Source organism: Taudactylus pleione, unplaced genomic scaffold (genome assembly GCF_031769625.1).
Source record: "Taudactylus pleione unplaced genomic scaffold, aTauple2 ptg000154l, whole genome shotgun sequence".
Lineage (NCBI taxonomy): Eukaryota > Metazoa > Chordata > Amphibia > Anura > Myobatrachidae > Taudactylus > Taudactylus pleione.
Genome location: NW_028284556.1, coordinates 37,025,444 through 37,049,028, shown reverse-complemented (window position 1 = coordinate 37,049,028; position 23,585 = coordinate 37,025,444). Strand labels below are relative to the sequence as shown.

Below are 23,585 nucleotides of genomic sequence, written 5' to 3'. Positions count from 1 at the left end.
GAAGAAGGGTATGTTTACACATAGCCTTCCTCCATGCAAATGACTGGGGCCCACGTGTGCCCTGTCTTTGCAGTAGCCACCAGCCAATCAGCGGGTGCCTCTGTCAGAGCTGGCCGCTGATTGGCTATGTGCGGTCAGCCTGTCTCCTCCATAGACTTCAATGGTGTGAAATTTCCATTGAAGTCTATGGTTGGAACTGCTACATTATATCCAATGATGTGACAGCAAGGTTCACCTCAAGTAACCTTGAAGTTACATCATTGAATACAATGTAGCTGTTCCCAACATAGACTTCAATGGAGATTTCACACCATTGAAGTCTATGGAGGATACAGGCTGACCACACACAGCCAATCAGCGGACAGCTCTGACAGAGGCGCCCACTGATTGGATGGAGGCTCCTGCAATGACTGGGCACATGTGGGCCCCAGTCATTTGTGCGCAGGAAGTCTATGTGTAAACATACCTTTCCTCCTATCCAGCAGATATCAGGATTTTTTTTTCACCCCCTGGATGCCTACATGGACCAAAGAGGACACGATCAATGCATAGGAGAGGTGAGTATGTTTTTTTTTCAGGTACCCATGGATGCTACTTGGAGAAGGGGATGTGATTGGCTACAGAGATAGTAGGTGAGTATGTGTGATAGTGAGTATGCATGCATGTGTGCCTGTATGTTTAAATAAACTTGTACTTTCACAGTGTGTATGTAATGTATTTTTTTTATATTTCTTTTGCAGTAGAACTACAGATACCAGTGGGCCCATAATGCCCCGCATGCTGGTACTTGTGGTTCTCCTAGTAGCAGCATGCAGAAAAGACTTGCTGGAAACTGTAGTTCTATTGCAAAAGACAATATTTACACTATCTCCCTGGCACCCACCAGCCAGGGGTGCTGGGGATAGTCCCTGGCTATCAGCCTAGACCTGGGGTGTCCTGCAGAGGAGACCCCTTTATTGGGGGGTCCTCACCTCCCCAGGGATCCCTGGCCCAGGCTGACTAGTGGCCAGGGGTAATGCTTTGGCCGGGGGACCCGGGGAAAAGGTCTCCCTGGCTGTGGCATTACCTCACCACTAGAAAGTGTCTGGTGCTGGTTATAGAATTAGAGGGGACCCCTACTCATTTTGTCCCCTGTATTTCCACAACCAGGACCAGATCAGAAAAGACCTGTGCTGGTATATAAAATACAGGGGCCCCCTATGCATTTTGACCCCTGTATGTTTAAAACCAGGACAGGCTTTAAATGGCCCAGTGCTGGTTCTTAAAATACAGGGGCCTCTTACACATTTTGTCCCCTGTAATTTAAAAACCAGCACAGGCTGCACTTCATTTAAAAAAAAAAAACAGACAGAAGCCTTCATGGATCTCACTGATCTGTGAAGCCTTCTGTATACTGTGCACCCTTTAATGCTAGTTACAGTAAAAGGTGTGAGGTTACATATTAAATGCTTGCACAGATAGTGTAGTAGCATTGAGCTCAAAAGTTTGCAGGCCATTACATTTGCAAATCCCAACACCAACTCACACCTTCAAAAAATGTGAGTTGGATTTAAACTAAAACTCGATCCCTATTACATTTGTCCCTTTGTCTTTTATCTGACTAGTCATCTTTTGGTGGTGTAATTGTTGGGGCCATTTTAAAAGAACTGTACCTGTACTCCTTTAGTTTCTCTCAACAATTAAAATAGGCTACTTCTGCAGTGATGCTTGACTTTTATTTTAATATCTCCACACAAGGGGGTATATTTATTAAAGTGAGAGTTTTTAGAAGTGGAGATGTTGCCCATAGCAACAAATCAGATTCTAGCTATTATCTTGTAGAAGGTGCTAGCATACCTCCCAACATGACCCTCTCCAGGAGGGACACAATGCTCTGGTCCTGGACTTCCCTGGTAATTTATGATTGGTAGAGGCTCCAGAGGTGGGGCTGCAGCACAGTCCAAAATTCAAATAGGGGAGTCACACCAACTGCCATTTAGTCCCAGCCAGTGATGTTTGGCATTGTTTGAAATTACTTTTGGTGTGGCTCCCCTATTTGATTTTTGAACTGCTCTGCAGCCCCATCTCTTACCAGGGAAGTCCAGGACCAGAGCATTGTGTCCCTCCTGGACAGGGTCATGTTGGGAGTTATGTGCTAGTTAAATGTTAAGTGGAGTCTAGTTGCTATAGGCAACATCTCCATTTTTTTAAAATGCTCACTTTAGTAAATATTCCCCAAGGAGTCCAATTAGCACATCTCTCTTTAGAACATACTTAAACATATTGAGCTTTTATTGCTCCAATGGCTATAACTTCTAGGGCGGGATGTACTAACCTTGCGGAGTATATCCCGCCATGCTTCGCATTCCTACTGATCGCATATGCACTAACATATGCGATCAGTAACACAAAGGACAGCTCTTCCGATAAGAAGCATGCTGGGAGGGATTCGGTCGGATCCCTCATAGCAGGGTAATGCGGTAGAAGCCCATAAGCTTGTATAGGGTAACGCCAGCCTTCGCATCAGAGACACGGCAGCCAGGTGGTGATGCATACGGAAAATGCAGTAAAACACCGAAAACACGTTTTTTACCACATTTTCCGTTTAGTACATCCCGCCCCTAGTCTTTAACGTCTGCTATTGATGTTATGTTTTTCTTGTATAAGTCTTAGATTAGTACTGATCCTTCCCTAGACACAGCACATATTTATATTTAGTTTACAGGAATGATTTCAAGTGTGCTGACAACACCATGGGAATACTTATAAGCTTTGTGCTACCTCAGTCTTTTACTTATAGCTTTAGTGCCCAACATGTAGATATTATACATTAATTTATATTTATCTTATCTGTATAGTCTGCATTAAGCTAAAGAAGGAGAGTTACTTATAAACCTTTCCCTCTTGTTGCAGTACCTTCTATTGAATTAACTAAGTAACCTTCGGAAAGATAGATCTCCTTTTCTATCAGTGTGCATAAACTTTAGTGGCTCGTGTTGCATTAACATTTAGAAACTGCTGCTCTGATGTAAGTACAATCTCTAGATACTTCTATCATTACTCACAATACCTTACTTCAGTCAGACTACTGCTTTAGGATGGTTCATTAGAGCTGCAGCGCATCTCACTGTGTCTGTATAAAAGTAAGTGTATCTGTAGAGGTGCAAACATCCATTACAGACCTCTGAGCTGTCTTCACTTTTATTCTCTGACTGTAGCTATGCCTGTAGAACCACTCCCCCAGCTCTCCCCACTGGCTTTTACCGAGGATATGGAGGCTTGATCTGCTATCTGTGTGCCTACCCAGTGCTCCTTCACTATGCAGTAGCTGTATGTGTACAGTGCATTTAAGTTTACTCACTGACAACCACTAGTGTAGAGCCTCCGCTCACTGTTGAGTAGAATACCAGGATACCTCTCTTTACTAGGTTTGGAGGATGGGCTATGTTGCCAAAGCTGTCATCTATCTCCTGTCAATGACCAATCAGCCAAGGGGCAGGACTTGGCTCCAAGGAAATATCGCTGCCACCAGGTGCCCTGGTGCAGTTCATGCCACACTGGCTCATCCAACAGATTAGTAGCCACAAACTGCATCTGCCACTGCTCCCCCATGATGTTTACCAACAGTGGCCGACTGCCTATCAAGCACCACTGCTGATTAGTGAGCCAGTAAGGGAGCCCTCACTGGCTTCCTCTGTCTGTAAGGCACACCTTCTGCCAGCTGTCACCGTATTTGCTCAGCATACCACAGCTCCTGCCCGCCGGGTCCCACCTGTCATCACCTGGTAATGCTTCACTACTCTGTGACACGCTCCCTCTCTGACTTCACCCCCTCTCCTCACTGTGCCTGGCAGCCTGATGTTTATAGCTTAGTGGCTGCTCAGGACACAGGGGGATGTGAGCACTGGAGGAAGGAAACAGAAGACTGGCTGTCAGTGCTGTTGACGCTCTTATATACCACTGGACCTGGCCCCTCTTTCTCTGAGAAAGACCAAATCACTCCAGGCTGTATCATCAATATCTGTGAAATGTTTATGTGCAGAACTAAATTTCACTGCCAAAGATATTTGACATGCACAAGGTACATACATTTCCATACATTAACAATACCTTTATGTACATTTACCTAAAATCACATATATCATTACAGTATATTCAACATTTACATCATAAATGGCATTTTGGTGTAAATACATGAATTAAATATATTTCTACCTCATATCAGATATGAATTTGACATACATTTTTCTGTTATAACAATTAATGTACTGTAGGTTATCGCTCATTTCCCCATACCATATCGTATTTATGTATTCTCAGAATTATATATTCTCATTTATACATCATTTTAGCCCTTACCCAGGGTTATAAGGACATATTTAAATCAGACCCTGAGTGCAGTTAAGTATGTGCTAGTAGTCAGTGGGAGGGGTCAGTTAATTTTATTTTTGCAGATCCCTGAGAACAGGCTGGCACTGGCTCACACTGTGACATGGGGTTGCCAACAGTGTATTTGGATTTTTTTTTTTTTTTAAAGAACAATAAAAACAAAACTCAAGTGCAAACTACATGTGAAAACACATAATGTTACAATGCAGAATGGTTTACAGACGTCACAGCCACAGTTGGTATGTGCTGACGGCACCGGTTTTTATATTCATTTCAATAGTCTATTGGTTCAAATGGAATTTCAAGCTTGTAGAAACCCCACTGAATTGAGCAGGCTTCTGATACAAACAGAATCTTCATTTGTACATGATTTTTCTTTTTATCTTTTTCGTTTCTTTTAAAGAAATGGTATAAGCAATATACAGTCTGTGCTGGGTCCCACTAAAACAAATGGCAATGAGTGTTGAGCACTCTACAGTCCATGGTAACTTTTAACTATATGTAAACAAACAGCTGGCAATATAGGCTGATCCAGTCACACTATAGCAGTTGGCTTAACAGTTTGGTTCTTTTTAAGTCAGACCTCTATCCAAATTGTAAAATTCTACTGTGAAGATAAAAGCTTTAAATGTCTCATATCTTATTACCAGATACCCATATTTAATTGCAGAACAGGTATCCATGTGTGAAATTAGAACATCTTTTTCCATTCATTATCTCTTTTAATGCTCATTGGTTTTGGTGTCGTTTGGCTGTATTTAGGCTCATCCTGGCTTCTGCAAACAAGCCGTCATCTATGTATTCCTTTATTCCCCATAATTGTTATTTTGAGATGATCAGGTGAATACTAGAACATACTGTAGATTGGGGGTACACATGATTAGAATTGCTTGGACATTGATATTCTATTTTCTACTCCCTTTACACCTGCTAGTTAAAAGTGTCATTACTTCAAATTCTTTTGTTATTAGAAGCTTGGTGTATGACTTTTTCATCACTAACAAACTCAAATTAATTCACAATAGAAATATGTCAAGTTTATTGGGTTAAGAGGAACTCTTTCAACTTCCTAAATATTTCTCTATTCTGCTGCCATCAAAGAATGCCCATACTCACATACAGTACTCCTACTGGAGACTGGAGACAGACCGCATATCATAGAATGGAGAGCAAGCATATAAAGTGCTATTGAGAGGGGAATATGCATTTATGAAAGGGATCCAGGAAAGCTGTAGAGATGATAGTCAAAATAAATACTGTCTGTCAGCAAACCCATAGAAACCAGACTTATTTTTGCATTTAGAGCAATTTCCCTGAGAAACAGAGCCCATCACTAAATGAATAAAATATATTACCCATTTTTACCGGTCTGTTGAAGTCTAATAGCAAGCAAAGCTGATTCATCAATAAAGCACTATATTTTAAATACAATAAGAATAATTATGAAAAGGCATATTCTGTAGGGAAAAATGACATTGCTCAAAGTTAATGTATACAACTTATCTATTTTCAGTTCCATTTCTTTACCTTTTGGCAGTTATAACATTAGCTCAAACACCTTTCAATGAAAATGTAAATACTCAGTTTTAATATATACATAATGGTATCATGGGACTTCAGCTATATATGATTTACTAATTTTACAATCCTTTTACTTGGTAAGCTGCTGTAGTTTATTCAGAGCAAGTTTTACCTCCTGTTCATATCATGAGCCTTTCTTATGGTACACTGCTGCATATTTTGTTGGTACTTTATAATTAAGCTAATAAAAAAAAATCCATAAATATATTAAATATGTTTAATGAAAAATGTGTTTACAAATCTTGCAATGAAAACATTAGTGTTGTGTCATTTTATTTAATTACATCTATTCTTTAAAAACCTCAATATACCTTTAAATCTAATGTGGGTAGACTATGACTTGAAAGCTTTGTATTGAAAATCACCACAAGTGTACAGGTGTGAAATAAATAAAACATGTTTAAAATTTTTAGAATTATTTGTAGTTTCAACTATTTAGACTCGTGCTCATAGGAATATTGTGAATATGATAACTTGAAGTAGAAAATGGAGGGGGATTTAACCCCCTATTGTACCTCAGCACACTGAATAATACCTGCAACAATATATGAAGACTATATGGTCATAGAAATTCAGAGATATTAGTTGCATGCATTTGCATATACATGGGAGGCTGCTGGGCCACGTCACGGCTTCTCTGTTACCAGCAGTCCCTAACACTAAGGGGTTCACATCCGGGGCGCAGTGCACCCCAAAAAACGTCCAGCCCAGGACCCCCCCAGGGCACCACACGAAAATGGAAAAAGAGTGACAGTGCTGTGTAAAGTATAGCTGTGTGTGAGTAATCATTAAGTGTGGAATGAGAGGTTAAAATATATGTGAAAAAATACATGAATAATAAACAAACATAAAAGGTGATGTGAGAAGCAACTATGTGTATTAAGTGGTGATGCCCTGAGGAGGCCCAGCCAGACCAGTCCCGGGGGCCCTACGCCCAAACGCTCACCCCAAATGTAAAATATACCAATTATAAGGCCTCATGACGTTTTTTGGGGTGCACTGCGCCCCGGACATGAACCCCTTAGTAATAACATTAATCTTTAAAGAAAATGTAATCTTTAAACACTTTCCACCAGCAGCATCCAACACCTAACCTCAACTGCTAGCCAAACCTGTCAAATCCAGGCCCAAGCACCAGTCATGCTGAAGTCAGCCAGCACTCTCAACCTACCCTAAAAAAAAGCGTTATAAACGCAAGAACACATTGCCAGAAGATCCACTGTTAGTCCAGGTGAAGTTGGCTTTAACAAAGCCACCGGATATGTTTGACCACCTTGGAACCCACATAGCGAGCATGGTTCGTGAAATGGGAGAGAGTCAACAAATCCATACACAGTGGATCATATGAAACTATAGTCTAGGGGAGAAGCAATAATCTTACCACCAATACAAGGCTGACTGATGAGCCCGTGTACCAGACAACCATGCAGCCCTGCTTTAGGCCATCAGTATCCCACAGTTATCCACCACTAATGCTAAATTATCAACAACAAACACAAATGGTGCCTTCCCTATCCCAGCCAACACCCCATTACAGTCAGCCATTGCCACAAATAACACCATCAACATCCTCAGCACTTGAATATAGTGGCATTTTGGGTGAGGATGAGCAAGCCAGCCAATGGTTTATCCTTTTAATGTTTTTTGGGAAAGTTGCAAAACATTAGTTTTGGTTAAACTTGTAAATCTACTTTAGATTTTGTTAAATTTGTACACAATGTATCAGCCAGTTGTTCTTTCTCAATTCCTGCTGCATGGTATGGGGTGTGGATGTGGCAGATTGGACAGGTCCACTAAGCGTATGGCGCAAGGACAGATAGTTGGTTGCCGGGGCCTCATTCTGTCCTTGTGACATGCTTTTGGACATGTTCAATACTGCATCTCACACACCACATACCATGCTGCTGGGTTTGAGAAACAATAATCTGTCTGATATTGTAGTTGAACATAGTTTACATAGTATTTGTTTTACCAGTACAAGCCAAAGGCAACATGTTGGTTTTGTGTTTTACTACCTAAACATGTTATAGAATTAAACAGCCATGTTGGTTGACTTTATACAGAGTGGTACCACCAAAAAATAAAACATTATTTTGGATTTCACAAGATAAAAATGTGTAGTGTGTTTTACTTACTTTAAAATAGTTGAACTTCAGGACTGGATAATGGCCAAACAGGTTTCTAGGATGATGTGCCCAAACGCCTGGGTGGAAAGAAGGGTCCCAAACTTAAGGTCTTCAAAAGACCGTCCGGTCGCCAGATAACACAAACCTCTCCTCAGCCGGGATGGCCATCCTCATATTGGTGTCCTGCTGCTGGATAATGGGGGTCACCAGAAGCAGCAACTCCTGGAATGTGGCGTCATCCATTCGCAGGAAGTTGCAAAAATCATCCCGGTTATACTCCCTATGCTCCATTAGAAGGGGCATATAGGACTCCCTCCTCATCAGCCACGCATTGGTCCAGCAGGACCTCATCCTCCTCCGTCTATCCTGAACTCCTTCACCTTTTTGGCTCAGAAAACCAAAGGCTAGCAGAAGCTTATGGTGATAGGAATCCATCAGAAAATAGCACACTTTGTAAAAGGCAAGCCTTTAAAACAAAGCAAACACACTAGCAAAGTATAGCAGTCAGCAGGTAAACCTAGCCTCACTAGTCACTGAGCAGTGGGCCTGATTCAGAGATGGAAAGCGCTCGCTCTGAATCAGGGTGTTTTTTTTTTTTTTTTGAGCGGACAGGTTCATGGTTGCAATGGTCAAGACCATTGCGACCATCGGGGTTGCGATGAGACCCTTGTGGTAGGGTCTCATGGCCACATGCCCCAGAGGGGTCTTCGACAGCTCGCCCCCTTTGGTGCGAGACCCAGAGCGATGGAGCATGCCCAGTGGGCAAACATCGACCCTGTTGCGAGCGCTCAGTGCTTGCGACCAGGTCTGAATCAGGCCCAGAGTGTGTAAAGATCCTAAAATGGCTGATTCCTTTTATACCCAGTATATAATAGCCCTCCCCTAGCTGACATTCCAGCACATGAATCGTGTGTGAATGTGCTGCCCACAATCAATCTTATACGATTTCAAATCATTTACAATTGATCAAATCTGATTGTCTTATGTGAAATCGTTGCATTTTCAAAACAAATCGTCCAGAATCTTAAGGGAATACTTTCAAGGGAAATCGTACAACTCATCTTACCAACTTTTGAATCTCTCCGTGTATGGCCACCTTTAGATAACACCATATTAATTTTTTGTTTTTGTTTTCTAACAATGATCCTAACAATCAGTGGTATTAAAGCAGTGTTGAGGCAAACCTATTTTCAGAAACTGCTTGTGAAGTTTTATCAAGTGCTGCTGATTTAAAAGGAAACAGCCATACAGTACATCTAACTAGATAGAGTTGCCATTCAGCAGGCACATAATAACCATGAAATACATTTACTTGCATCTGAGGATGCCTCCTGTCATCATCATCTCCCCACAAATCATAGTAATGTAAAAAGTATAATTTATCATAGACTAAGCTTAAAACCGATAATAAAGTACAAACCATTTTATGACTAGACGTTTACGCACAAGTACAAATTACAACTTTGATATATAATAAGCCGAATATTATGTATAGTATAAGGCTAGTAATTATGGCAAGCTGATCATCATTTGGTTTTGAAATGTGTTCAGTGACATGGATAAAGGTTCAAAGGTCTACTGCTGAGTATATGTATAAAGGTGGTATTTGAATTCTAGTACAAGAGAACAAATCTTGGACCACTAGCACTGAATGCATTGAAAGTCATTGGGAGAAGCATGCTAGACAAATCAAATGGCAGTTCTAATTATAAAGATTAACATGCTATTCGTACAAAGTTTTCATTGTTGATGGTGATGAGGTGTAGTAAGATGCTGTTAGTGAATAAGCCATAAAACCGCAAAATGTGTTCTTGAGCAGAATGTACCTGTCTGTGCACAGACCAGATCTCTAAGGAGCCACTTTGGGTATCTTTACAACATAAAATAACAGACAATTCTATTCCCTACTCTTTCATGTCTATTTATATTTTCTTTTTTCTAGTGTACTCTCACTGTGATCCAATTACAGTAGATTCATCCAACAGTAGATTCATCCAATTATCTATATTCCATTTAAAGCACCCTTTTTCTGTGCTTTCATTCTCTTGTTCATTGTCTGAGACATTCTCAGAGACACAAGGGAGACACAGGATCACTTTCAGCTTCAGATATCAACTGTGTCAATATGTCACTGTTATCATATCTAAACTCAGCATTGAGCCTGCCAGCAACATTGTATCAATCGCAGGCGCAACCAATTTATAATGTGTATCATATGCACTAATAATTTGTGCTTTTTGATCAACTATTAGACATGGGGTCTTCAACCTTTGCCTCAAGATCTGCTTTGTCCATACTTAAAAGTAAGACTTTATGCTTAGACTCTACAGACAAATGATGAATTATGTGCAGTACTTGACCATTTTGCTTATTCTAACCAGTTATACTAAAATCAAATGTTGGAATTTATAATAACCTGATGGTCAACTAGCACTTCATTGATATAATTGCAAACGGTCAGTTAATATATTTTCTCGATTATCTGACAGCCTACAAAACATGTATAGAGATAAATATTCAGGGTTCTTACTTGCAAGAACTAATAAACAACCCTTGCATTAAATGAGTAGGTTACAATAAAGCATGCCCAAACTTAGAGCTTCTTTAGGGATCTGGATATAAGTCAGACAATTTTTTTTTTACTTTTTACATATTAAGAGGAATATAGCTCTATCCCAATCCCCCATCATACTATAATTTTCCTGGGAAATATTTTTCTCAATTTGCTAAAGCACATATTAGGGTTATTTTCTAGTAGACACTGGGGAATTTCTTCTTTTTTCTCCCCTTTTTTTCTGTCAATGCATTTGGTTATATTCTTACTGAAGGTGAGATTTTATAATTAGTACAAATAAAAGTTAAGTTTTAACTACAGTCAGGTGCATAAATATTGGGACATTGACAGAATTTTCATATTTTGGCCTCTATTCACCACCACAATGGCTTTGAAATGAAACAAGATGCGCTTTAACTGCAGACTTTCAGATTTAATTTGAGGGTAATTACTTCCAAATCAGGTGAACGGTGTAGGAATTACAACGGTTTCTATATGTGCCTCCCACTTTTTAAGGGGCCAAAAGTAATGGGACAATCTAAACAATCCTAAATCTAACTTTCACTTTTTAATACTTTGTTGCAAATCATAGACTTCTCCAGACGCTGGTTTTCATCCCTGGTGATACTCTGCCAGGCCTCTACTGCAAATATCTGCAGTTCCTGTTTGTTCTTGGGCATATTCCCTTCAGTTTTGTCTTCATCAAGTGAAATGCATGCTCAATCGGATTCAGGTCAGGGGATTGACTTGGCCATTGCATAACATTCCACTTTTTAGCCTTAAAAAACTCTTTGGTTGCTTTTGCAGTATGCTTCGGGTCATTGTCCATCTGCACTGTGAAGCGCCGTCCAATGAGTTCTGAAGCATTTGACTGAATATGAGCATATAATATTGCCCGAAACACTTCAGAATTCATTATACTGCTTTTGTCAGCAGTCTCATCATCAATAAATAAAAGGGAAACAGTTCCACTGGCAGCCATACATGCCCACGCCATGACAGTACCACCACCATGCTTCACTGATGAGGTGGTATGTTTTGGATCATGAGCAGTTCCTTTCCTTCTCCATACTGATCTCTTCCCATCACTTTGGTACAAGTTGATCTTTGTCTCATCTGTCCATAGGATGTTGTTCCAGAACTGTAATGGCTTTTTCAGATGTTGTTTGGCAAACTCTAATCTGGTCATCCTGTTTTTGAGGCTCACCAATGGTTTACATCTTGTGGTGAACCCTCTAAATTCACTTTTGTGAAGTCTTCTCTTGATTGTTGACTTTGACACATATACAGCTACCTCCTGGAGAGTGTTCTTGATTTGGCCAACTGTTGTGAAGGGGTTTTTCTTTACCAGGGAAATAATTCTTCTGTCATCCACCACAGTTGTTTTCCGTGGTCTTCCGGGTCTTTTGGTGTTGCTGAGCTCTCCGGTGCATTCTTTCTTTTTAAGAATGTTCCAAACAGTTGATTTGGCCACACCTAATATTTTTGCTATCTCTCTGATGGGTTTGTTTTGATTTTTCAGCCTTATGATGGCTTGCTTCACTGATAGTGACAGCTCTTTGGATCTCATATTGAGAGTCAACAGCAACTGATTCCAAATGCAAATGTCACACCTAGAATCAACTCCAGACCTTTTACCTGCTTAATTGATAATGAAATAACGAGGGAATAGCCCACACCTGTCCATGAAATAGCTTTTGAGTTGATAGTCCCATTACTTTTGGTCCCTTAAAAAGTGAACGGCAGATATAGAAACCATTGTAATTCCTACACCGTTCACCTGATTTGGATGTAATTACCCTCAAATTAAATCTGAAAGTCTGCAGTTAAAGCTCATCTTGTTTGTTTCATTCCAAAGCCATTGTGGTGGTGAATAGAGGCCAAAATATGAAAATTCTGTCAATGTCCCAATATTTATGCACCTGACTGTATGTTATCAATAACCATTTTTGTGCCTCAGAAAAGACTTCTTTCTTTACCTTTGTTACAATTTACAAACTACTGACTCATGGGTGCACCACCATTTACTATAAACTAGAGATGTGTGCGGAACCCCGTGTTTTTGTTTTGGATCTGGATCTCCCCTGCTTTTGGATCTGGATTGGTTTTGCCAAAACCTCACCTTTGTGTTTTGTTTTCGTGTTTTGGATCTGGATTTTTCTTAAAAAATAAAAACAGTAGCTAAAATCACATAAAATGTGCCTTTTTTGTTCCTACAGTATCAATCACCTCAATAACATTTATTTCCACTCGCTTCCAGTCAATTGTGGTTACTTCACAGCTCACAACATTGATTTTTTTCATCTAATTAAAGTGCCAAAAGGTTGCATCCAGCTTGCTGGCTTAAAACTGATTGATATAATTATTATTAGAGTTGAGGACTGTGCAAAGATGATGGTTGGGGTACCCTTGAGGATTGAAGGCATGGGTCTTTATAGAGGACAAGTAAGTTGATGGCCTTGCATTACCATGATGACTGCTGGTGGCAGCTACAACATGTGGATCTTGGCCTTGCTGTCCTGTCGTGACAGCCCTCCATAATTTCTGTGGTCTTGAAGCAGTGTCACAAGCACCAATAGTGTAGCCAAGGTGCGGTTACAAAATTCACACACATGCAGTCATGCACACACAGAAAATATATACAAAATACACTTTTTTTTTTCAGGTCCAGAAATTGGGCCCAGAGCACAGATTGGTGACGACTGGAGTGGGGTAGCACGAAGTTGCGTTGCTGTATCTTGTGTTTCTAAGCCTAAAACACACACACAGAAAATAAATAGACAAAATACACTATTTTTTTTGTTTTTTTGGCGGTCCAGAATTTAAGCCCAGAGCACAGATTCATGACTGGAGTCAGGCAGCACTAGCGTGCATTGCTAGGTTGCAACTTGCATTGCTGGCTGGATCTTGTGCGGTTAAGCCTAACATGCATGCACACACAGAAATATATTACACAAAATGAGTTGAGTTTTTTTTTTTGAGTCCAGAATTTGGGCCCAGATGGACGCAGCAGAGCCCAGATGTAATCTCCACCAGCCCAGAAGGGCACAGCAGACAGCACAGCCCAGAATTGATCAGCAGCACCAGCCCAGGATACATCAGACAGCACAACACCACCAGCCCAAGACACAGCAGACAGCACAGTCCCAGAATGGATCTACAGTGCACCAGCCCAGGACACAGCAGACAGCACAACACCAAACAATACCAGCAACTCTCCCAGCCCTTCACTACCCACCCTCCTTGTTCAGTCTCCACAGCTGGAGTGAAATGGCGTCCGTCACGTGGTCCCTATATACTACATTGATCATAGAGACATAAGATCGCAAACCACAAGATTTCTGACTCTATGGTTTTGAGATCTGAGTCTGGCGGGAAACCCCGAGCCTGCTTGGATCCGACTCGGATCTACTAAATTCGGGTGGGTTTGGATCTCTGAAATCCGAACCCGCTCATCTCTACTATAAACTTATATTCTGGATTTATTGTTTTAATGTTGGTTCCTTTCATATTATCCTTTATAAGCCAATTATTGTAGAAATTAGAGATGTGTGGTTCAGTCTTCCTGAAATACGAACAAACCTGAACTTAGGGGTTTCAAGTCAAATTGAGTCCTAGTTAAATTTGGTCCCAGTTTTGGTTCTGCAGTCCGTTCGGAACTCTTATTTAATAAACAAATTAAAGTTCTGGATTGCATGTAAATAGGTCCAAAATAGGAATATAAAAAATTTATAAAGTGAACAGCTGCGTACAGGTGGCTGCAGAGGGGGTTTGTCAAAGGAAGGTCCTCAACCACAAAGCAGGTGTACAGTCAAAAGAAATTCAAGAACATAGTGAAGCATATCACTCATTATGGACCTCATTCAGAGTCGGTCGTAAGTGGCCGCTCAGTCGTACCCAGCGATGTTCGCTAAACTGCGCATGCGTAAGAATCGCAATGCGCGTGCGCAAACTAGTTTGAGTGACAGAATGAGCTGTTTGTGGGTGGTAACAGGGGAAGGTGCTTGTGAAAGGGAGAGTTGAGATCCGAACGCAGGCGTGCCTGACTATGCAAACGGAGTTTAATGGGAGTGCATAATTAACAAAGTAGTGTCATGGCACACGTGACATGGGTGGTTTTTACACTGACTAGATCGTAGTGCTTGAAAGAGGGTATGGTCAGCCTTAAGCTCTGCGATCAGCTCCGATGGGTCCCGATGGTCTTGATTAATCCTTATAACCCCGGAGATGACGTGTGTTGTGATCGAGAAGGGGGCATGTTTAGTCTTACGGCCGCTTCTTACCCTCGCTCATTCAGCTAATGATCACATCTTAGCGACGCAACTTGAGATGGCTTCATTTGCATATCCGGCCCCTTTCCCCTACGACCGAGCGGCCGCTTACGACCAACTCTGAATGAGGTCCTATGTTCTTGAATATTGTGTGCTGCATAGATGTTTGGCTCTCTATATATATATATATTTTCTATCAGAGTGGAATAGAGAGAAAAAGTGACCAGGAGAATAAGGGGAAGCAAACAGAATATCAAAGGTACCTTTTCCGGACATGTCATCTCACTTTTTAGTTTGAGTTTGGGAACACCCACCTTCTTGTTCCCTATTACCTACTTCATGAGGGTGACTATTTTGATTGTATGTCTCCATGTTGGGGATAAGGATATTGTGATTAAAGATACCTTTATATGAGGAAACCGTAACACTACTACGTGAGTACAGTACGATTATCTGCATTCCACATAAAGGGGATGGATCAAGTTACTAATATCGTAATACATCAGGGGGTTATAAGTCAAGTATCCTGTTGTGACATACTACACCATTGGTCTTTCTTTTCTTCTTCTCTCCTCTAAATTTTGAAAGAACATTTGACAGAGGAAGGATACCTATTGGAAGGAAGCCCAGTTTTCCCATATGGTAAGGTTCCATAGCGGACCCGATTAAGACGAAAGCATTTCTGTGACATTGGAACTTTAACCCCCGATGTGGTATTATTGGACTGTAAATTTCTGACAGATTATATTTTATTATATAATTGTAGTGTTGCCTTAGGTAGTGCACAGTAGTGGGTTTTGTTCATTTCTTTTGACTGAGGTCCAAAATAGCAGTTTTATCGCTTTTTTTTTATACATTTTTAAGGAATCCATATCCAAACCAAAATCGAATCCGAACCAAAACACTTGAGGGTAGTTTTACCAAAACACAATGATGTATTAGAACCAAACCACAGGGGTCTGAGCACATCTCCAGTAGAAATTCTGTGCGGAATCATCCTCCCTTGTTTAGCTTACTGATACAAATTTAGTCATTGGGGTATATAGCATTTGGTGCTTGAATTTGATTAGATTAAAACTGTGAATATATTCATTGTATAGAAATCATAAAATGTTAGTGAAAATCCATGAAAAATGATTTGAGACATAAATAAACACTGATGTCTTACGAACATTTTGCTAGAAGTTTAAATTTGAAAAAATTTTAAAAAAATAAGTCAAATAAATTTGTATAATTGAACCATTTTAAATGCATTTAAATTTTACTATATCTAGAAAAATAGTAAGATGTGACTCTATAGATAGTAGGAGAAGGACAAGTTCAACTAAAGGGAGATGAAAAGAGGTTAGAGAGGAAAGAGCAAGTTGTCACCCGTCTCTGAGAGATGATTGATTTGAATAATTTATTTAGTCTTTTAAAAGAGGAGAGGATCTGTAGTGATTTGTCCATAGATTCCAAGAGCTGGAAAATTTATCTGGTGAGTTATGGATAATGCTAAATATAAATTCCATATAATAAATTTGCTAAACTTTTTAATAGTTGGGAGAAGAGTTAGTAGCTCCAGGTTTTACCACTATAATGCAATTCGGTATGTAGTCATACTCTGGATGTGAATTAATAATTTGTGGATGAGTTATAAGTATTTGGAATCTGGCAAGGTAGAAGCAAATAAGAGTCTAGTCACTGGCTCCTACAAGGTTTTAACAACATGGGAAGTTACTCTGGATATTACTCTGAAAGAATTTTAGAAAATTAAGTCCTTTTTTTTTCTATTTGTACTAATCCATATTAGCTTGTTTCTTTTTTTTAACATCCAATTTTATGGTTTCTATCAAGAGGGAAATAGTTTCATAAGATTTGATTGAAACTATTGAGGTTACCAAAGAGCCATCATTGGTTTTAAGGCTTTGATGGTTATTGGGGTAAGTCTAGGTCTAAAATTCAGATTTAATGACATTTACTTTAGAGCAAAGATGTGTGGATACAGGGCCTAATTCATTATGGATCACAACTGCAACAGCGGACGCAGATCGGCTGATGGTGCATACTGTGCATGCGTATGCACCACAATGCGCAGGCGTGAGTTAGCATTATGATCGCACTACAATTGCCTACACAGATAGGAATCCATTGCAGAGTGAGTGACATCATCAGGTGGTGATGGATGAGTGGTTTGGGAATCGCTGGCGTATCTGTCCATTTGAATGCCTTTGCATGGGCGTGCATAAATTAGCCACTGCAAAGGTATACGCAGCTTGAGTACTCACTGCGTGCAACGAGGTTAGCAATTTCTGAGTAAGGTCTGACCTGTTGTAATTGTGCATGAGGGGCCGATGTTACTCAATGTTTCCGATGTATACGCAGGACTGCAATGTATTACGGATGCGAGACAGTGATAGTGGGAGTCTCTATGCTGGCTGTGCGACGGCATTGCAATAGCATTCATTAGTATATATTTGCAGCGGGTCTGCGTGCATATACATAGCTGCGATCACAATAGCGAACCGTAATGAATCAGGCCCATAGAGAACAGCCTTGTCTTGTACTGTTACCTGGAATATTGAGCTAACAAAGATTTTACCTTTACCCTTTAATCTGGACTTACTATCCTATCAGCATATTACAACTTTCATAACAGCCCTACACCCCCTCCCCCAAGAGGGAAAAACTGTTCAGAGAGTTTAAAGTTAGTATCCTTGATTCTTATTAAAATACAAAACCGAGGTGTCTATTTACTAAGCCTTGGATGGAGATAAAGTGAACGGAGATAAGGTACCAGCCAATCAGCTCCTAACTGTTTGTTAGTTTTCAAACACAGCCTGTGACATGGCAGTTAGGAGCTGATTGGCTGGTACCTTATCTCTGTTCACTTTATCTCCATCCAAGGCTTAGTAAATAGACACCCTAGAGAGGTAGATATATAGTAATTGGTTTATGTAAAGGAAGTGGGAGTTTTATGCATGTTGGCTCTTCAGTTCCTGTCATGGTTTTATTGCAAAGAACTCTTGGCCATCTGGAAATTTTGTTTTATATATAATTGTGGGGAAAAATGTGATAATTTTCTCCAACTTGTACTCTACTTTGTTACTGCAATCATTTTCTTTCTTTAGCTAGATGTTATCATCTCTAACTCTTATAGATTTTTTTTACTGATTCTATGTAGTTTTATGCTTTACCCATCTTCCATTTATTATTTTTCTCTACACTTCCATTTTATACTTTTCACACTTTCCCATAAGTCACTTCTGCCCGTTTCACTGCTTTGCCTTATTAATAACTCTTGCTTGATCTCCATTGTCAGTTAAGATTTACTTGTGTAAGAATGAGAATCAAGTAGTTCCCTGATTGATGGGTATTATGAGATATGGGATGGCATTAGGCCAAGTACACATATTTTGGGGGTACCTCCCAATCCTTCACAGAAGGTACTGTATAGGCTGGGTGTTGGTGTTACACTGAGATGCTGCTTTACCACTCTGCACAGTAGCTGGGGCATTGGGGCTACCTAGCCACAGAAGCCTTAGGTCATTTGATGGAGTGAATTACATTTTGATGATTTTTTGATCACTCCCGCTACTAGCGGTGTCTAAAACGTTCAAAAATTAGACCACTTACTATATTCTATGCCATCAGCATCACTGTTGGTTATTTGTTTGTCTTCCTACTAAGTTATTTTTTATAGGGTCCCCTAAAACAAGTCTTTGTCACTTGGCTGTCCCATCTTCTTTTTTTTTTTTTTTAAAAAGCACTATGAATGCCATCGCCTCCTGTGTCTGTCCCATGCCATCCTGTATGTGTCTCTCCAGCATCATTCTTCCATGTTCTCACCTACAGTACCTCTTGCCCCAGGGTCTCACCAGCCCTGTCCCCATAGTTAATTCCAGTCCCCTCTTAACTTTTCTGTCTTGTTCCTACTCCTCTTCCCTTCAGTGGTGCAATGTCATGATGTCAAGTTCACTGTGCTGTAAACAAAACTCCAGGGATACAGGAGCAGGAGTTTGTACTGAGTACACCCACTAGGTGATTCATTAAAAGGGTTCTTCCTCATGCCCTCACCCTGCTAAATAGTGCAGTGGCACAGGCAGAAGTCAGAACTGGACTGGTCTGGGTGGCACTGTATCAATGGATCCCTAAGTGGTTGGGGTCCTTTAGAATTTCAGGCCTTACACAAGTGTCTCTTCTGTAGTCAGGCCTGATTTGGTGGCTCATTTTGGATATGCAAAAGAATGGAGCTGAGCTCAGCCAGGAAACCCTTCTCCACCATTCATGTCATACCAAACCAGGTGCCTCAGAGTCCCATGGGAACCCGAAGCATTACAACTGTTGCATTGCCATTAGTTCCAACCTTGTTGCCTAACCCTAACCAATGACACTCATTCACTCATCACAACTTGTTACACTTTACATACAGTATTTTAAATATGGCATACATTTTAATACACCACTGTAAAATAACCAGATGAGATCTGTTCAGTTACTTAGTAACAATATGCACTAATTGCATTAGTACACAACTTTAGTATTGCTTTTTTAAATATATCAGGTGTTGCTACTAGTTTGTAAATAAGTTTTATACATTATATACATGAGTGCCCAGTGGCAGTTGCTGACCCAAAGTCATCTGGGTTGGTCAGTTATTTCTGTCAGTTGAGGAGCTGGGTCTTGCTGTGTGAGCACGTACCATCTGGTAATTAAGAAACCGTATTGATCAAGCTCCAATTGTGAGTCCAAGTGATTGAATATCCATGTTATCTTACAACCACTATTTAGTATACTTAACTCAGATGCCATGTTTGGTAAGCTGCTGTCTTTTTATTGATTCCTGTCTATAATTGTCAGTGTACCTATTGACTGCATGCTGTGCTGATGCGGTTTGGACTGTCTTGAAAATGATCCTCAGCGCTCGAAACATTGACTTGTCATACCTACCCTGCTGAATTAATAAGCATCCACTTATACTGGTGAGTGCCCTCTTTTGGCAAAAGTGACATAACTTTTGCTAGTATTGATACAGGGACTGCCTGTTACCTTAATGGAGCATCCCTTTGATGAATTGTTTTGGTATATGAGTGCGGACTATTGGAACTAATATATATATATATATATATATATATATATATATATATACAGTGGCAGACTGGGCCGGGGGGCAGGGTGCCATCTGCCCCCCGGGCCGGTACATTGTTAGTACTTGAAGGCCGCCTGGCTGTGGCAGAGAGTGCTGCTTCAGCTCTGACAGGGGAAGACCAGCTACGCAGCGAGTGATATCTAAGTTAAAGAGGCTAATAAAAAATGTCTGCCCCCATGCTAAGCTACAAAGAAATGGCCACTGTCGACCAATGAGGAGCCAGGTGTTCATTCCAAGGATCCATAGAGGCTGGAAAGTGGAAAAAGGGGGCGGAGCTTATCGGGGAGTCTGACAGGGAAGCTGAGATGAATAAGAAGCGTTATGGCACCCAGGGAAGAGAGAGAGACAGTGAGTGCAGAGGTGAGGAGTGCTCCACAGAATGCAGGAGAACATCCTTTCTTCTCTACACTTTTAGAAACCAGGTAATTGGAGGGTGTGGCTTATATACAGTGTGTCTGTCTTTCTATCTATCTATCTATCTATCTATCTATCTATCTATCTATCTATCATATCTTGTATACAAGTTATATGTGTCAGTGTGGCATAAACTTAGTGGGGGTGTTGTTTTGTACTTTATAATGTCCATGGGTGGAATTCAATTCAGTGCCATGCTGAATAGGACCGGGAGGGAGGGAGCGGAGCTATTCAGTTCAGCACGCTGTTACGTCGGAGAATGCTGGTTCTCGCCACCTAACTTAGGTATTTAATCGTGAGAACCAGCATTCTGGGACTAAAGTGCCAGCCGGCACTTTTGTAGAATTTCTCCTTGCATCCCCAGGGGGGTGCGAAAAGAAATCCTTTAGCCCGACCAACATCGCGTTGAATAGCTTCGAGAGCTCCCTCCCAGGGCTATTCAACATCGCTTTGAATTGAATTCCCCTGCATGTGTGTGGACTTAATGTGTCTGTATGTATGTATATTATTAGTGTTGCCACTAGGTACTTTTAGCAGGGCACTACGCCCTGCCCGTTTTGTTAACTGTGAAATGCACACTGCTCATTTTGTGATCGATGAATTGCACCCTGCTTTGTCTGGGTCAGACACACACACTCTGTGGGACAGAGGACCTCATTCAGACCCGCTCGCAAGCGTATCGATGTTTAGGCCCTGCGCACGCGCAGCGGCCACACTGCGCGGGCGCAAGCCCCGGAGCAAGAGAGAAATTCTCTTGCTCCGGAGCTCACTACAAAAGGGGCGGCTGTCGATGGTGATCGACAGCTCTCCCCATTTGTAGGCGTGGCGGGGGGGTGGTTTCATAAACGGTGGCGTTCCTTAAGGAACACCTGCCACTTTGTGGGCGGCCACACTGACATCAGCAGTGATGTCAGTGGGGAGCTTCCTGCTCGATCAGAGCAGGAAGCTCCCTGGGGCTTGCGGTTGCCGAGACCCAACCTTAGGGTCTCGTCGCAAGCCCCGATGGTCGCGATGGTCTTGACCATCGCGACCATCAACCTGGTCGGTCGCTAAAGTTGTGGGTAGTAACCCACAGCTTAGCTAGCGACCAGGAGGCCGCACTTCAAAATACAAGCGGCCATCCTCATTTAGAGCAACTGCTCGCATTTTGCGACCACCTCTGAATGAGGGCCAGAGTTTTTGAGGAAGACGGAACAAAGGGCCGGGCACAGCTGCTCAACCCAGCCCCCAGGAGACGCACACAATAGATGGTATTTATTTATAGCTCTTTGTCATAACAATTTTCCCTCATATGCTTCATTAGCTATTTAAACCACACGCACATTACGGAAACCATGTCACTCCAAATTTTACATTGCATTTGCTAGTAGAAAAACTGGGCCACTTGCTTGTGTCTGCCCCCCAGGCTGAAAGTTGCCAGCCAGCCCATAACGTCATCTTGCATGGACGAACATCATCATTCCTGGACAAAAGTCCAGGAATGATGATGTTCGTCCGTGCAAGATGACGTTTTGTCTCTTTCTGAGTTCCGTTTTTTTGGAGGGAAAAATCCGAACTCCACGCGCAAACTCGAACCTATCCGAGCCTGCACATCCCTAATATAAATATATATATATATATATATATATATATATAATATATATATATAGCATCATACTAACAAATCGCACACACTTCCAGAGCATATAAGGTAGGTGCTGGATTTCAATCATCAATGATAGTATTTCCTTTCCAGCTCGGCAAATTAGAACATACAGAAAGAGTAGATCCGCACTCCTTTGTAGAAAAGTTAAATTCTTAATGCATTTTAATATGGCAACCAAAAAAAATGCATAAAAAGTCATATAAACGCAAAAAGTGCATCAGGGTATTTATCAGATCACAGGCAATGAGGGATACATGGTTCCTGGTCCCAACCCGACAGCTGTTTCGGTGTAATACCACCTTCCTCAGGGGTCTGCCATGTGCTGGATTCACCCAGCAAACATATATATATATATATATATATATATAATATATATTATAGCCCATACCGTAATCACCTAAAGTACACTCACCTCCTCCCTTGTGCTGCCGATGTCGGACCGTGTATATAATAATACAATGTGATGGTGATGACGCCAACCGAGTGATACCTAAATATGTGAATATATTATAATGAATGTAAAGGTGTGTAAACCTTATATAGAGAGGGACGCTGTACCAAAGGTGTCAGCTAGATTGAAGTAATAGGACCATGGTGTAAGTCCTAAATATCAAATAGATAAAAATGTATCAATCCAGTGACAGGCGTATCACAAAAAGTGTACGTGCAAAATTTAAATAAACATAAGTGAAATATATATGCAATATAAAAATGTATTAAAAAATTAAGACAAAGATACTGATTTGTAAATAATATATAAATAAATAACACATAAAGATTATAATAGAATACATGAAAAACCAGGGGATAAAAATACCGGCCTATGACTGTATCTCTGGATACTGTGGTTACTAGAAATAAAGTGCAAATAGTGCTAAATTAATTTTAAAAAACATACGTTTAAAAATTAATGCACATAACAGCAAGAGATACCATTCGTTAATTCATGTCTAAATGTACAACCGATTTCAACATATAAAAGAGGATGAACATAAAATATAGTAAAAAATGGAGACTAGACACAAAAAGGTTTTTAGCTAAAAATGACCAGAAGTTTATAAATAGCTTATCTTGATAGCTCATTGAAGCAAGAGTTCATCTTTCCCAACACATTTCATCCAATGGGACTTTTTCAAAATATATATATATATATATATATATATATATATTAGGGGTGAGCGGGTTCGGATTTCTGAAACCCGAGCCCCCCCGATCCGAGTCCGATCCGAGTCAGGCTCGACTTTTCCCGCCTGACTCGGATCTGAAATCGAGGCAAAACGTCATCATCCCGCCTTCCGAGTCTCGCGGGTTTTGGATCCTATATAAGGTACCCGCGTCGGCGCCATTTTCTCACTCGGCTGTGGACAGTGAAGAGGGAGGGTGGGAGTTAGGGCTGGCTGGGCTGTATAGTGTAGTGTAGTGTTGTGCTGCTGTTGTCCACTACTTCAAAGTCCATAGGGGCTGGCTGTGTTGTGCTGTGCTGCTGTTGTTAATAGGG

At 40.8% G+C, this 23,585-nt stretch overlaps 1 protein-coding gene across 6 annotated transcripts in view; it reads left to right on the top strand.

Annotated features, from left to right (window-relative positions):
* The window catches only part of LOC148522165 (proton-coupled folate transporter-like), a 549,361-nt gene that overhangs the window by 43,475 nt on the left and 482,301 nt on the right, over positions 1–23,585 (top strand). The window contains exon 1 of one of the 6 annotated variants that reach the window (XM_088474520.1): positions 15,486–15,542. The exons of 3 other annotated variants lie outside the window; for them this stretch is intronic. In XM_088474520.1, coding sequence (XP_088330646.1) covers positions 15,540–15,542 — 3 coding nt within the window. In that variant the 5' untranslated portion in view covers positions 15,486–15,539. Of the gene's footprint in view, positions 1–15,485; positions 15,543–19,783; positions 19,862–23,585 lie in introns of those variants that run through there. 2 more of the 6 variants (XM_088474517.1, XM_088474519.1) reach the window with 2 other exon arrangements.